This window comes from Enhydra lutris, unplaced genomic scaffold (assembly GCF_002288905.1).
Source record: "Enhydra lutris kenyoni isolate GAN:26980312 unplaced genomic scaffold, ASM228890v2 scaffoldscaffold12, whole genome shotgun sequence".
NCBI classification, from domain to species: Eukaryota; Metazoa; Chordata; class Mammalia; order Carnivora; family Mustelidae; genus Enhydra; species Enhydra lutris.
In genome coordinates this window covers 73,282,263-73,297,133 of record NW_019154096.1, presented here as the reverse complement: position 1 = coordinate 73,297,133, position 14,871 = coordinate 73,282,263, and the positions used below count along the sequence as shown (strand labels likewise).

Here is a 14,871-nt window from a genome sequence, read left to right as displayed (position 1 = left end):
TGGTTTGCGGCGTTTGGGAAAGGCCAGTTCAGGAGTATAACAGCAATCCCTTTTCCCTTCAACAGTCACATTAATTCGATTTTTCTTCACTGGATTATGTTGGTTAATAGTTATACGTCTTGTAAAGGTCCTTTTGAGAGAATACGTGGCGTGCATGCTTTTTTGCGCTTGGACAAACGTCAGCCCGGGATCCTACCTTCCAGACCCTACAGGATCTGGCTTCTGGTTCCTAGCCCCCATCTGTCCCAAAGCCCAGGGTTCCATCCTCCTGGGGGTCCCCCTGGGGTTTACTCCCCAGCTTCTGTCCTTCACAGGGTCTTTACTTCTCCTGAGCCCCGCGTGGCTGGCTTCCTTCTCATCATTCAGATGTTACCCCCCTCCCCCAACTACTGTTCTCTGGACATCCTGCTGCCGGACTCCCTTTCCTGTTGGGATGCAAGTCTCACCTGGGGATGGAGGTCAGTGTACAGAGCAGCCCCTGACTACAAGAATGACCTGGGTCTAGTGCTGCGTTAGAGAAGGCCTGTCATCGCAGTTTCCTTGTACTCTCCCTTTGTGTTTCCTTCACAACCTTCTTCGGTGCCTGACATTGTCGTGGTCATTGGCTCTTGCCCCGCAGCCCCTAACTCTGGCAACATATAAGCTCCAGGTGGGGAAAAGCCCCTCTGCCCCGGTTTCTTCTGTACAACTCCCATCCATTCAGCCAGGGCTTGGTCTGGAAGCCTCAAAACCCCAGGCCCTGCACTGACAAGGGCCACAGCCATGTGTGGGATATGGTCATAGGATTTATTTATTTTTTTAATGATTTTATTTATTTATTTGAGAGAGAGAGAGAGAGAGAGAGCATGAGAGGAGAGAGAGATCAGCGGGAGAAGCAGCCTCCCCGCCGAGCAGGGAGTCGATGTGGGACTCGATCCCAGGACTCCAGGATCATGACCTGAGCCGAAGGCAGTTGCTTAACCAACTGAGCCACCCAGGCGCCCCCATAGGATTTATTTTTAATCGATATCGTCAAGGGGTGTTTTCATACTAGATACTGGTCATATGTTTCAGTAAAACTTGTAGGGTAATTATATATTGTTTCCCCGTGACAACAAACTCCAACTCTCCAGACACCAGCTGAATTGCCCTACAATTCAGTTTAATTCTGATAGTAACTAACCAGAGCTTGCATAGACCCCACAAGTTAAGGGTTCAGACCCCCAGGATTACCCCACTTCAGATGCCGGTTACAAGCCTCGGGGTCCAAAGGCTACCCAGCTTCTGTCTGATCCAGCTGCCAGTTCCAAGGTTCCCACAAGGCCCTCCTTAGGTCTGATAATTCCTTAGACCCATGCTGAGAACTCAGGAAAGTGCCTTATTTACTATTATCAGTTTGTTATAAAGGATACAACTATGGAAGAGCCAGAGGGAAGACACGCCTGGCGTAAGACCTGGGGGGAGGGGCGCGGAGCCACTCTCCCGGCACCTCCACGAATTCACCAGCTAGAAAGCTCTCTGAATCCTGTCCTTTTGGGGGTTTTTATAGAGGTTCTGTTACATGACACTTCTTTGTAGATGCTGTAAAAACAGCATGATTAATATTATGATTAATAAATCAGCAATGATTAATAAATCATTGGCCTTGACAATTCCCTCACTGGCCTCCCTGGAGGTTGGGGAAGTGGGGCTCTAAGTTCCAACCTTCTGACCGTCTAATGGAGGCTTGGGCTTTCTGGCCACGAGCCCCATCCTGAAGCTATGCGGGGGGGCTTTCCCACAAGAGTCATCTCATTAGCATAAATTCAGCTGTGGTTGAATGGGGCTTGTTATGAATAACAACAAGATGCTCCTCTCACTCCTTCACTGAGGAAATTCCAAGGGTTTTAGAAGCTATTTGCTGGGAACTGGGGACAAAGACCACATGTTCATTTTGTATTCTGTTCCCCTCTGTCTTCCGTTGGCTTTGGGTCTCCATGACCCAAACGCACCTCCAGCACTACCTGCCCCAGGCTTGCCCCTCAGAACGGATCTGCCTAACAGAAGAACAAACAAGTGAATGAGTTGTCACCCCAGGTCTCAGCTCCCTGTTCTGTGTTAAGAAGTGAGACTGGAGTAGGTCTGGCTAGAGGGTGCAGCCTGCCCAGGGGTACGAATGTTTGGGCTCACCACATCCCAGAGCCTCCCTGTTGAGCCTGTCAGCTTCCCCGATGACCCAGTTAGTTGGCTTGTTAGAAGAAACCTTTGTTTTTGTTTAGGAATATTTTGCCCATTCTGTTGGGTCCAGATTTTGTACATTCTTGTCTTGGAGCTTCAAAGACTCTGTCTTTTTTCTTTTTAAAAAAATCTAATTAGACTTTCTGCAGCCAGAGGCACAGAAGGGTGTGAACACACTCCCCACTGAGATCCTGGTTGGAGGCTCCTTTTAGCCCCGCTTGGCCTTGTCTTCAACATATAAAAAAAATGTTTTCTTGGCTTAGCAATAGGATTTCCAAGTAGGGGATCTTGCCCTTTTGTTTCTTTGGTTTGGAAGAATTGTTTGTACCAAGTGATGGGTCAGAGGTGGTTGAGCGAGTGGGAGGCAGGGATTTGAGCCTTGAGGTTCCTGTCACGTCCCTCCAACTTCTCTCAGAGATGAGCGGGCGGCAGAGCCCCGGGTGTTGGCCTGGTTCCAGAATAGTTTGTTCCCGCACACCCCCACTCCTCTGCTCTTCCCAGAACTGCCTTGACCCCAATCTCGGCCTCCCTTAACTAGCATTTCTCAAGCTGGTTCCTTGTGACATTAGTGAGAATTCCATGGCCAATTATGTTTTGGAAATTTTGCATCTTCTAGTCTTGTCCTGTGGACTCCCAGGGCTCATTAGCATATTCAAGACCCCCAAAAGTCCTGTTGTAAAGAAGTCTGATTGTGTTCAGCTTAACTTTTCCTTGAGTCATTTAAGCACAGAGCACATATCAACAAGATGCAGAACACTGAGAGGGAGACGTTTTAGGAAGCGCTACTTGGCTTTTTCTTGGTCAGCGTATTTTGATAAAGCAGGGGCTTTTCTGTCCAAGAGAAGGGAAGGTTCCTGCTGGTGAGTCCTCATTGTTCAGCCTCCAACCAATACGAGCAGGCTTTAATGCAGAGTTGGTTAATCCTACCTTCTCTGGGGACCAGTAGGATCGTTTGAGGGCTGTGTGTGTGTGCCAAGTTGGAGGTGAGTCTACGGCCTTTGGGTAACTCTCAAGCCCTAAGGAAAAATAATGGGATAGGATCTCCCATCTTTGATTCCACTTTGAACATCCTTGGCATTCACTGACAATTAAAAAACATAATTTTAATGGTCACTGATGATGCTGTTATGAATGTTGCCTACCTTTTGGGATGCAAATAACTATGGGCAGACATTAAGCAAACTCTTTATGTGTGTTAGCTAATTTAATACTGGCTTCAAGCTTGTAAGTGAGGTACTCTTGCCCTGATTTTACTGGGGAGGGAGGCAAAGCTCAGAGACGTTATATGGCCCCCTGGAGGTCCCACAGCTAGTTAGTGGTGGTCTGCCATTATTGGAAATGAAGTCTACTTTTTTGCTGTTTTTACAGCATCTACAAAGAAGTGTCATCGTTTGGGCAACAATACATTTTCTAACCACAGAATTCTGTTAATGGATTTTTAAGAATCATTTTTTCCCCCGGATGATGAAAGTGAAAAATGATTTCAGGGTCTGAGTGTTATGTTACTCAGGGGAATACAGCACATTGGGTTTAATTGCTTAATAACTTAAAGTCAAATGTTTTTTTTTTTTTTTTTTTAATATGATGCACTCTACTGAAGGAGAGAATCATTTCAGTGTTTCTAAATTTTCATTAACTTTTGCCTCCTAAGCCGATGATAAAGGTTAGTTCTTGGTAACAGACTATGGGTGCTATTGGGAGAGAGGAAACATATTTTCTCTGCATACTCCTCTCCTCACTGGGCTGCTTCTTGGATATTTTGTGGATTTTAAAGCATGGATACTTAAATTCATCTCTCAACTTAAAGTCACTGACCGTGCACGCATCTGGGAACGACTACGAAGTCTTGAGATTCGGAGATCAGTACTTAGCTGTGGTGTGGCTGGGCATTAGAGGATCTAGGGGCTGTGCAAAAAATAAGGTGTTTGATGGGGAGCTCCAAAAGCTCTCCTTTTATCCCACGTGATTTTCTGTGACTTGCTCGTGACCCAGCAGAGTGACTGAAACCTAGGAGTGGAAAAGAGAGCTTCTCTCCTGGGAAAGTGATCCCAGGGTTATGGCTATCATCACATCATGTAATAAAACCTCTTTTCTTTGTTGTTCAGGTAATCTGACATTTTAAAGATTTTGCTCCCCCCTGAGGAGGAAACATTTTAAAGGAGTGTGGGATGTAGAAGAAGAAATCTTCACGGGGCTCTCCAAGGATGGCGTGCCGACCCATGCCTCACTGAGACCATGAGCCCTTCCGATCTCCTGAGTGTCTCTATGTCCTCCAGCGAGAAATCTTACACTTCATTTTGTGCCATGGGAAAAACCTGAAGGACAGGCAGACTCGCTCCCACACTTGGGGACTTTTCCAAGCTTGCAGGGCTGCTTACAGAACATGACAGTAGGAGAGCACGTCTTTCTGTTGTCTTTCGGAGTTGAACCAAAGAAGGCCCTTACTCTTTCTCCAGGGCTTTGGTGCCTGCTCATTTTTACATTCTATTTGTGTCTGTTGCTTGTGCCTTAAGACCATCTTATCTAATCAAAAGACATCCTTAAAGTTTTTCCAGCACTACTTGCACGCATCCGGGCTCCCCAGGGGCTCGCCCATGGCTCTGGGGGCCAGCCGTCCAAGGGCATTACCATGAGGCACTGTATTAATTGCTGCATCCAGTTGTTGCCCAACAACGAGCACAAACAGCAGGTCGGCTGCGGAGGGGGCCCCCTTCACGGTCACCTGGAGTGCCCCGCCTGCAAAGGAGAGAACAAAATTGTGCTCCGTGTAGACGGTAAGCAGATGAACTTGCTTGCTGTCCTCGAGGTGAGGGCTGAGGGGAATGAGAGCTGGGGCAGGTTTCTGCGCTTCAAGAAGGGGAAGCGATGCAGCCTCGTGTTTGGATTGATGATCATGACCTTGGTGATGGCATCTTACATCCTTTCTGGAGCCCACCAAGAGCTTCTGATCTCCTCGCCTTTCCATTACGGAGCCTTCCCCAGCAATCCCAGCTTGATGGATGGCGAGAACCCGAGTGACACGAAAGAACATCACCACCAGCCCTCTGTAAATAATATTTCATATGTGAAAGACTACCCAAGCATTAAATTAATTATTAACAGCATCACCGCCAGGATCGAGTTCACCACCAGGCAGCTCCCAGACAGAGAAGATCTCAAGAAGCAGGAATTGCATGTGAGTAGCCTTGTGCTAATCTGGATTGATTGAGGGATGGATTGATTTTTAAAAATAGATGCTTCCTTTTGCTGTCACCATCTTTGGGAAACACAGTGAAGAAAAATGACCAAAAAATTTCTGAGGTGTGCAATGAGGATAGTTTGATAGTCTCACAGTTGCGTGGGCACTGGGAAAGGGCTGTGTGTTCACGATGTTTACACCAAGGAGGAAATTCGAGGTACTGGATGCGACGCTAGATACACCCAAGGGCCACCCCTTCGCAGAACGGGGACTTGACTCGCTGCCATGGTGGTTCAGCTTGTTTCTGTAGATCACTATCCTCCTATTTCTATTGTGCCCTAATTAGCATTTTTGTCTCTAATGGTCATTTAAATACACAACTAGTGAAGAGATTCCAACTGTGAAATTTAATTAGATTGTGGTGCGTGCCGGCGTGTGCGTGTAGGCTGGATTTTGAGGAAGCTTTTATCTTGTCTCTCCAGATTTTAGTTTTATTTTGGGCTAAGGAAAAACACGGCCTTGGCCATGCACCACCTTTTGCTTTATTTCAGTGTTTTGTCCTTGTCAAATAATACGTCACATGTGAACACCGTAGTGGGGATCAGGGCATGACCACGGCGTGGTGAGAACATGTTTTTGCTAACTTCCCGCCTTCGTCTGTCTCTCCCTCTTTTTCTCTTTCGTTGCAGATGTTTTCAGTAATCCCCAATAAATTTCTTCCAAATAGCAAGAGCCCCTGTTGGTACGAGGAGTTCACGGGCCGCAACACCACCGACCCGTACCTGACCAACTCCTACGTGCTCTACTCCAAGCGCTTCCGCTCCACCTTCGACGCCCTGCGCAAGGCCTTCTGGGGCCACCTGTCGCACGCCAGCGGGAAGCACTTCCGCCTCCGCTGCCTGCCGCGCTTCTACATCATCGGGCAGCCCAAGTGCGGCACCACTGACCTCTACGATCGCCTCCGGCTGCACCCGGAAGTCAAGTTCTCCGCCATCAAGGAGCCGCACTGGTGGACCCGGAAGCGCTTTGGTAAGCGCGACGGGCGGGGCCTGCGTGTGGGCGGGGTGAGCCTTCCTGGCCCCGCCTCCTGTCTCTGTCCTCAGTTTTTCAGCATTGCTTCGCCCGTGTCGGTAGGCGGGGCCAGGCAGGATGCTCAGGGCCGCCAGGGAGGCAGGGCGGGCGATGAGGAAACACCCCGAGAGGCAGAGAGCAGGCAGTTGGCTAGTCCGGGCTCCTCGCACAAATACCCACGGGGCTGGATGCAACTCCCAGCCATCCAGAGAGCATTTATTGAGTGCCAACTGTGCAGGGCAAGGGGAAGGGTGCAGAATGGTGGCTGTTTTTGCCCTGAAGACCTTTGGTACCCCCGCCAGTGGTGAGTGGTAAGTGCCAGATGCCAGGTGGGCGTTTTCCTGGGGCTGTCCCCACCCCAGCTCTGCTGTGTTGTCCCCAGGGCTCCCCACCCCAGAGGGACACTGCAGGAAGAAAGGTTGCCACACGGGGTGAGTTTCAAGCTTCTGGCTGGCTCCTTTGAGAGCTGTGAGTCTTTGGGCCTCATTTTTTGTCCGACCTGCTCTGTCCCTCTGCCTTAAGCTCAGAAGGAAAATCACATGGACATGATTCTGGGTGACCGTGGACATGGTCCCCACCTAGTCTGAGCCACCCCACAGCCCTCGGGTCACTGTTTCCTCTTCTTAACATTTTCCCTTCTGCCAGGAGACGTTCGGTCACTTTGACAAATGCCAAAGCTGGGGCGGGACTCGAGGGCATGTTTCATGTAAAGGACTGGTTGCTTAGAAGGGAATTTTTTAAAATAGTTCCTTCGTAGAGCCTAAGTTGAGACCAAGTCCTGCTTGTCTCCTGACAAATTGACTTAATCAATTCGATGTTTTGATGTTCTTCCTGGAGTGAACGAACAGAAGGGTAAATGTGTCTTTTGTGGTTTGGCAGAGGCAGCTGCGGGAGCCTTGGCGTCACGTAGCGTGCTCTCCCTGCACAGGTCACCATTTGCCCTAATGAGAACCAGCCTCCTACTGGCTGGGACGAGGGAAGCGCAGGGGCGTGGTTGTTGGATCCTTTACTCAGAGTCTCCTTGAACCTCTTGCTCTTGTGCCCATGGGACATTTTCTCTCCACTTTCCGTTAACCTTGGTAGCTGTGGTTTGGGGGCAGTGTGTTGCTAATAGAGTTGCACATGAAATTGACCCACTTTTAAGCCAAGGGGCAAATTTCAGCTGCATTGACCAATGGCAGAATAACTAGTGGGTTCAACCACATGTCCCAGGATTCCGGGATGATTACCCTTGTTTGGATGGACAGACAAGCTGCTTGATCAAACAGGCCAGAGATAGAAGCTCAGATAAAAACTCTCTTTTCTGGGGAACTTGGAGGGCTAGTCAGTTAAGCATCTGCCTTCAACTCAGATCATGATCTTAGGGTCCTAGGATTGAGCCCCGCATCAGGCTCCCCACTCAGCAAGGGAGGCTTCTTCCTCCTCTGCCCCTCCCCTGCTCATTTTCTCTCTCTCTCTCTCTCTCAAATAAATAAAATCTAAAAAAAAAATAGTAACCCTCCCATTCCTGTTTGATACACTGTGTGCGTTGCTGTTCAGCCACTCCCCCCGCCCACCACCGAGGGCACCTGTCAGCCAGCCCCAAGCCTGGCTCTCCAAACAGATGCACTGATCGTTCTCTAACAGGTGCGCCATCCTGGAAGCTGCCACTTGCAGCTGAATGGTGGTCCCTTGAGTGAGCAGGTGAGAGGACGGCCAGTTTGCAAATATTCTCACTGCCAGCCCCTTCTGGCAGCTCACAAGGGTAGAGCCTCAGCTGCTGCAGCTGGGTCCCTGGGGCCTTGACATCCCTCTCAGCCCCTCCCCAGGAGGCCACCCCCCAGCAGTGGCCACTTCGTCCTCAGTAACTCCTGCTTCTTGGTTCTCGTAGGGATTGTCCGCCTGAGAGATGGGCTTCGGGACCGCTACCCTGTGGAAGATTACCTGGACCTCTTTGACCTGGCCGCACACCAGATTCATCAAGGCCTGCAGGCCGGCTCTGCGAAGGAGGAGAGCAGGATGACTAGGATCCTTATCGGTACGGCTTCTGGGGGGGTCCCCAGAGGGGCCGCTCCGGCCTGGGGCCAGCTGTGCATTGTGATTTCTTGGAGAATCTGATGCAGAGTGCATCGAATTTCCTAATGAGGGTCAGCTTCCCCCAACGACTCCTTCATCTCTGGGCGCTTTTCAAAGGGAACCTTCTAGTACCTTCTCAGTGGGCCTTTAAAATGCCACAGAGCTGTGTACCCTGAGCAATGTCAGATATCATGAAATTGGGAGGCCAGATGCTGGGAGAGGGGGCCCACTCCCACTGGGCACCCTCTGCTCTGGGGCTGGCCCGGCTTTTGCTCTGGCCCGGGGGACAGTTGCAGGATGCCTGCCCACTTCCTAACCTGGCCATCGCTCTTAACACTATGTACGTTTGCATTACTGACATAGTTTCTGTAAAGCAGAAATGTTTAGTGGACTTTTTTAGTTCTGTGGAGGCTCCCTTGTACCTGAAATGGTTTTTTCTAAAAATTGACATTTTTAAAAATTTAAGTTAAGCACACATGGCTTGGTTTCTTTTTATGATGTACTGATCTAAGTTTGGATGGGGGATCATAAGCACAGTTAACCAAGGAGTCATTGATTTACTGCTGTGGCTTTTGGAATCCTTGGCCCCAGGACCCTGGGAAGACAGAGGCCATCTCTCCAGAAACAGATATAGCCCTAATGCATTGTTGGTGACTAATTGCTGTTGAAAAAGCCAAGCCATTGTCAGGTTAATGCCTTTAGACATTCACAATGGGGTGGCTTGATTAATAATCTTTTTTTCTTTCTTTTTTTGGTTCACAAGAACGTTTTATAAAAAACCTACCTATTTGTCTTGGATTCAGCTTAGGAGAAGACATTTACCCACTTAGACCTTCTGAAAGAGTGAAGTCTGGCCACATATGTTCCTTAAATTTGTTACCTGAGGCAGTGATCTGCTTTTTAATTTTCCTAAATCTATTATATTTTGATTCTCCAAATTTGATGACTCTGTTAGCAACCAAGAGGAATTGTAATCAACCATCTGAAAGATGGCTCTTTGCTTTTGACTCTTCCTGTCCTAGGAGAGAGGCTTACATGCCTAAGTCCTGATTTATTTATTGTTTTGTTTTTTTAAGGCAAAGAAATGAAGATGTGAGAGCCGGATGAGGTCCCATACCACCCCAGCCCTGGTGTGAATTGGCTACTAGTTACTTTCTTGCACCCTTGGGTCCACACACCCCAGATCACAAGTCTAATTAATAGTTGACTATTATATTCATATATTTGTGTCATGTGACTCCCACACCATATGCCTCTAGGAGAATCTTGTGTTCTTATGAAAGAGCTAAAAATATACATCTTAGGGCTAGGAAATTGAGTCCAAGATAATGAATGAAAAAGGAAAGCCTTAGTTTGGTTTTCTAATTTTACTTACTTCTAGATTTAAAAAGGAAAATTAGAGAAAAAATTTGCCACTCTGATATTTACCTAAAGCAGAGTTCGGGAAGTTTTATGTAGAGGAGAGGCGTGGGGAGAGCTGGCAGCTAGCCCCGCCCATGCCACCAGCCAGCTCTGGGCCATGTGACGAGAGTTGTCTACGTGTTCCTGAGTTCAGCCTGCACATCTGTGCAATGGGCTGGTTGGACCAGCTCCATTCTGGCTCCTCCCAGGCCTAGAATGTGATTCAGCTCTGCTTCCGCTTCCTCTGATGAGATCTTTGGGAGAGCAGAAGGACCTTTCTTCTTCTCAGCTCAGGGGTCAGAGAGAGCCTTTCCTCAGTGGTCTGGGCTAATGGCTGGCTGACAAAGGATTCGAGGGGCTGGGTTCTTGGGGGTGGGGCTCTAGACACACTGAAAGTTCCCTGCCTCTGCTCTCATGGTGCCCCGCTCTGCCCGTCCATGTGCTCGCCTGGGGAGATGGTTGTGTACGGAGTTGCCGCTTCCCTCTAGATTGTAAGGTTGGAGAGGAGAGGGGATTGTCTGTCTTATTTCCCTCCTATCCCTAGTGCCAAGCACAGTGCCAGGCACCTAGTAGACACCAGATGAATGCTTTCTGGATGAATGGATGTGAAATGAACAGAGGATGAGTGGATAGATGGACGGACCGATGGATGGACTGGTGGATGGACAGATGTTTCTATGGTTGTAGAAGTAGTCCATTTATTATATTTGACAGAATTTTGTCAATTTCGTTTCAGATACTTCTCTTGTTCTAATATTCTTGTATTCACTGTGAGTAGAATTTTCAAAGGACTTCTGATTGACTTGTCTCTTCTGTATCTTAAGGTATTATCTTTCAAAAAAGAGAAGAAAGGAAAGACCAGAACAGAAATGCTCACCTCGATGTGATTGCACGTCCAACAGAATAGACAGGGCCCGGCCAACTCCCTGCTTTATTGTGATGCACTCATCACTGATCAAAGACACTAGTTTTCCCTGAATAAGTGACTTTGAGATGTATCAAATGCCCATGTAAAATGTCGGGAAATTGAATTTGTATGTAATTGATCGATTTGCCTTTCTTTCTAAACCTCTGATGAGTCTTCTGAAAAAAAAAAAAAAAGTCAGGGAATTGGTTCAAGTATCTGAGTGAGAGATGTTGAAATGTGTGGATCTTGGTCGCATGACCACCCTCGACTGCGTATCACATTTCATCCTTCATTCATACAGACCACAATGAGAAAGTGCTGGACCCATTCCCTGTCCACTTAGTCAGCATGGACTGAGCACCAGCTGTGTGCAGGGCGATGGGGCGTGTGGGCATGTAGGACACAGCACCTCCAGACGGAGGTCCCATGAGCCTTAGAAATCTTCCTCTTGCTTGGTCTCAGAGCATGCCCGGGGCCAGCTGTGCATTGCGATCTCTTGGAGAATCTGATGCAGATTGCATTGAATTTCCTAATGAGGGTCAACTTCCCCAATGACTCCTTCATCCCTGGTGCTTTTCAAAGGGAACCATCTAGTACCTTCTCAGTGGCCCTTTAAAATGCCACAGAGCTGTGTACCGAGAGCAATGTCAAATATCATGAAATTGGGAGGCCAGATGCTGGGAGAGGGTTGTTGTTTTTTTTTTAAACATCTCCTGGAGAGGAACTGGGAGGAAACAGGTAAACAGGTGCTCACTGTTGCCCACATCACCTGGATTTCCAGACAGAGAGCTCTGGTGGGAGCAGGGGAGGTCGCTGGGGCAGAGAGGCCTTGCCAGCCACCTCTTCCTGAAGTCCCATGTGCTCATGGTGGAGCCTGGTTTTGTCCCTCGCACAAGCTGCCCCGTGGGAGCCCCTCACGCAGCGCTGCTCATTCTCGGGGTCCTCTGCTTCCAGGGGAGGCCAGCGCTTCCACCATGTGGGACAACAACGCCTGGACCTTCTTCTACGACAACAGCACGGATGGGGAGCCGCCCTTCCTGACCCAGGACTTCATCCACGCCTTTCAGCCCGACGCCAAGCTGATCGTCATGCTCAGGGACCCTGTAGAGAGGTGAGCATTTTGGGTTTCTTGTATTTGGGGCGAACAGGCAGTTTTGAAGGACAGCCTGCCTTCTCATCATGAACAAGATCTTGCTTTTTTTTTTTTTTTTTAAATAAACAAGCTTAACTTGCAATGTTACTGCTATTTCCTATGTAAATGTTATTGTTGGTGCGATCTCCACTGGCTCTAAACAAATTGAGGATCGTTTTCTTAGACCTTCTGACCGTGGTCTGTGCGCCTTCAGCCTTTGGCCGGTTTGACCTGGGGACGTTGGACCCTCCCTGGGGACTGTCAGGGCATGTGAAACCCCCTTGGAATTAGGGACGTCAGGGTTTGCCGAGGGGTTTGGCTCCCACTATTCCTCATGTCCTGACGTGGGCGAGGCCTTTAACCCTGTCAGTTCTGAGTGTTCCATCTCTAGCTTTCCTGGGAAGACCGAAAGGAGGAGAGATGATGGGCAGGGCTGCTTTGCCGTAAGAAAGGCACAGCTCGTGTGAGACTGGACAGCATGGGGGTGGCCAGGCCGGCACTGGCAAAGCTTGAGCCATAATGAAGCCGGTGGGGATGGCGGAAGATGGGGGCTTCCGGGACCTGAAAATCACTTAGTGGGACGGTCTGTGTCGTACCGTCCCATCAGAGAGGGGAGCCCTCAGGCCACTCCAGGACCCTCAAGCGGGAGTCCCCACCCAAGATGAGCAGTCCAGCTCTGTTACAACACTCCTCCTGCTTTGAAATCAAGTCTGTCTTTTGGGAGCATCTTGCTGGATCCGTTTCTTCCCTATAGAGCCACATAGACCCAAGGGTCACTCTCCCCAAGTGGGAGAGGCCGCCGGGTATCGAAGCAGATCCGGCCCTCTGTGTCTCCCTTTTCTACCTACCTCTTGTTAGGGGGTGAATTGTGCCCTTCCCAAGGATGCGTTGAAGTTCTAGCCCCGCCCCTCGTATGGGTGTGTGTGATCTTGTTTGAAAACAGGGTCTATGCAGATGGACTCAGGTCAAGATGAGGTCCTACCGGATTAGGGTAGCCCCAAAGCCGGGGGTTGGTGTCCTTGTGAGAAGAGGACATCCGGACGTAGGGAGAGAGTCATGTGATGACGGGGACAGGATTGGAGGGACATGTCTGCAGGCCAAGGAACGCCTAGGGTTGCCAGCTGGCACTGGGAGCTGGAGACAGGCCTGGAAGAGACCCTCCTGCAGAACCCCCAGGAGGAACCCCCCCACTGCCGACACCCGAATTTCAGACTTGCATTTTTCAGAAGTGCCAGAGACTAAATTCCTGCAGTTACAGACCACAAGATTGTGATAGTGGCCCCAGGAACCTAAGGGACCCTGAACACCTTCCTTGGATGGGTGCGCATTTCCTTCCACACATTCTTGCCAATGGCAACAATGAGACATGTTGTGGGAATCTGAGGAAGTACTGGAAAGCTACAGAGGAGAACTGTTATAAAAAGCATCTCTAGGGCGCCTGGGTGGCTCAGTGGGTTAAAGCCTCTGCCTTCAGCTCAGGTCATGGTCCCAGGGTCCTGGGATCGAGGCCCGCATTGGGCTCTCTGCTCAGCAGGGAGCCTGCTTCCTCCTCTCTCTCTGACTGCCTCTCTGCCTACTTGTGATCTCTCTATGTCAAATAAATAAATAAAATCTTTAAAAAAAAAAAAAAGCACCTATAGTCTCCCATCTGATAGCTGTTATTTATATTGGGTATGTTTTCTTCCAGACTGCTTACCTGTGCAGCTAAGTGCAGTGTGTGTGTGTGTGTGTGTGTGTGTGTGTGTGTGTGTGAGACACACGATAGTAAGCACATACAGTCTCACATGTCACTTCATTTGTTTCACGCCGTTGCCCCCAGAAGGACAGGCCTTCACGTCCCCTCCCTGCTTGTTCTCCCTGAATTTCTCTCTCTGTCCCTTCAGTAGAGCTCTCAAAATGGCCCTTGCGGCTGTGAATGTGATCTGGTCAGAGGGGAGCTGGATTCTCGGCCCCATCTCCGTCCCGGCAGCGCTCTTGGTGCTACACCACAAGACACATCTATGTGCCCCAGATGGTTCCGCTCTGGTTCTGTCCCTCTCTCAGCCTCAGGAATCCATCTGGTCCGGTGCTGAGGCAGCCGCCGCCCTCGGCACAGCTCGTCTCATCCTACCTGCTCGTTCCAGCACTTTGGAGGCAGGAGTTTGGTCCTTCTGCTCACGGAGTGGGTTGGTCCCCCTCAGGCTAAGAACAGTTGATACAAACCAGTGGTGCTCTCGTGCAGACGTGATTATGTAACTGTCAGCCTTGAAAGGAAAGGCTCAGTGACTAAGTGACCCCTCGCCGCCCACTGAAGTGTTTTCACAGCTGCTCTGCCTCCCTCCCCCAGACAGCCCACAGCTGCAGTTCACAAGGTTGGAACATTCTCTCAAGAGTGCGCTTTCTGCTCACTGAATGTCTTCCTGTCACATCTCCCTGGTTCCTCGTTCTGAGGAAGGTCACTCTGCGCCTCAACCTCAGGGGGACCAGAGAGTGAAAACTGTGACATTTTGTCACTCCCTGGGCGTAGACCAGTGGGAACCGGTCTCTGGGCTTTCTTGGTGTGTGTCAGTCCTGTTCTAGGCCGCGGGCATGGGGAGCTCACGGCTGGTTGCAAGACAGGAATGGCTGTGGTTGTTATGGTCTGTGGATCCCGCGGGAAGAAGAGGGAACGTGGCTCAGAAGAGGGAATGAGCTTCAGGTAGGGAAAAGTCCTTTTGGAGGAGGTAAAGCCAGGCTGGGTTCTGAAGGATGAGTAAGAGTTTACCAAGTCAACAAAGAAGGAACGTGGTTGAGAGGAAGAAGCATTCTGAGCAGGGAGATCAGTGAGGACAAAGGTAAAGACCACGGGCTCTCTTGTTGGAGAGTGGAGTCAACTTCCCTACATGTGGCCCTCTCCTTCTGCAGTCCCGATTCTACCTCTGAGAACACAACCGCCATAGGCGAGCCTTTGAA

At 49.6% G+C, this 14,871-nt stretch overlaps 1 protein-coding gene across 1 annotated transcript in view; it reads left to right on the top strand.

The window, feature by feature from the left end:
• Positions 1-4,321: 4,321 nt before the first annotated feature.
• LOC111145346 (carbohydrate sulfotransferase 15) overlaps positions 4,322-14,871 on the top strand; it is a 33,164-nt gene continuing 22,614 nt past the window's right edge. Inside the window, exons 1-4 of the mRNA XM_022500197.1 lie at positions 4,322-5,371; positions 6,064-6,403; positions 8,316-8,462; positions 11,763-11,919. Of these exons, the coding sequence (XP_022355905.1) occupies positions 4,826-5,371; positions 6,064-6,403; positions 8,316-8,462; positions 11,763-11,919 (1,190 nt within the window). The 5' untranslated portion in view covers positions 4,322-4,825. The remainder of the gene's footprint in view (positions 5,372-6,063; positions 6,404-8,315; positions 8,463-11,762; positions 11,920-14,871) is intronic.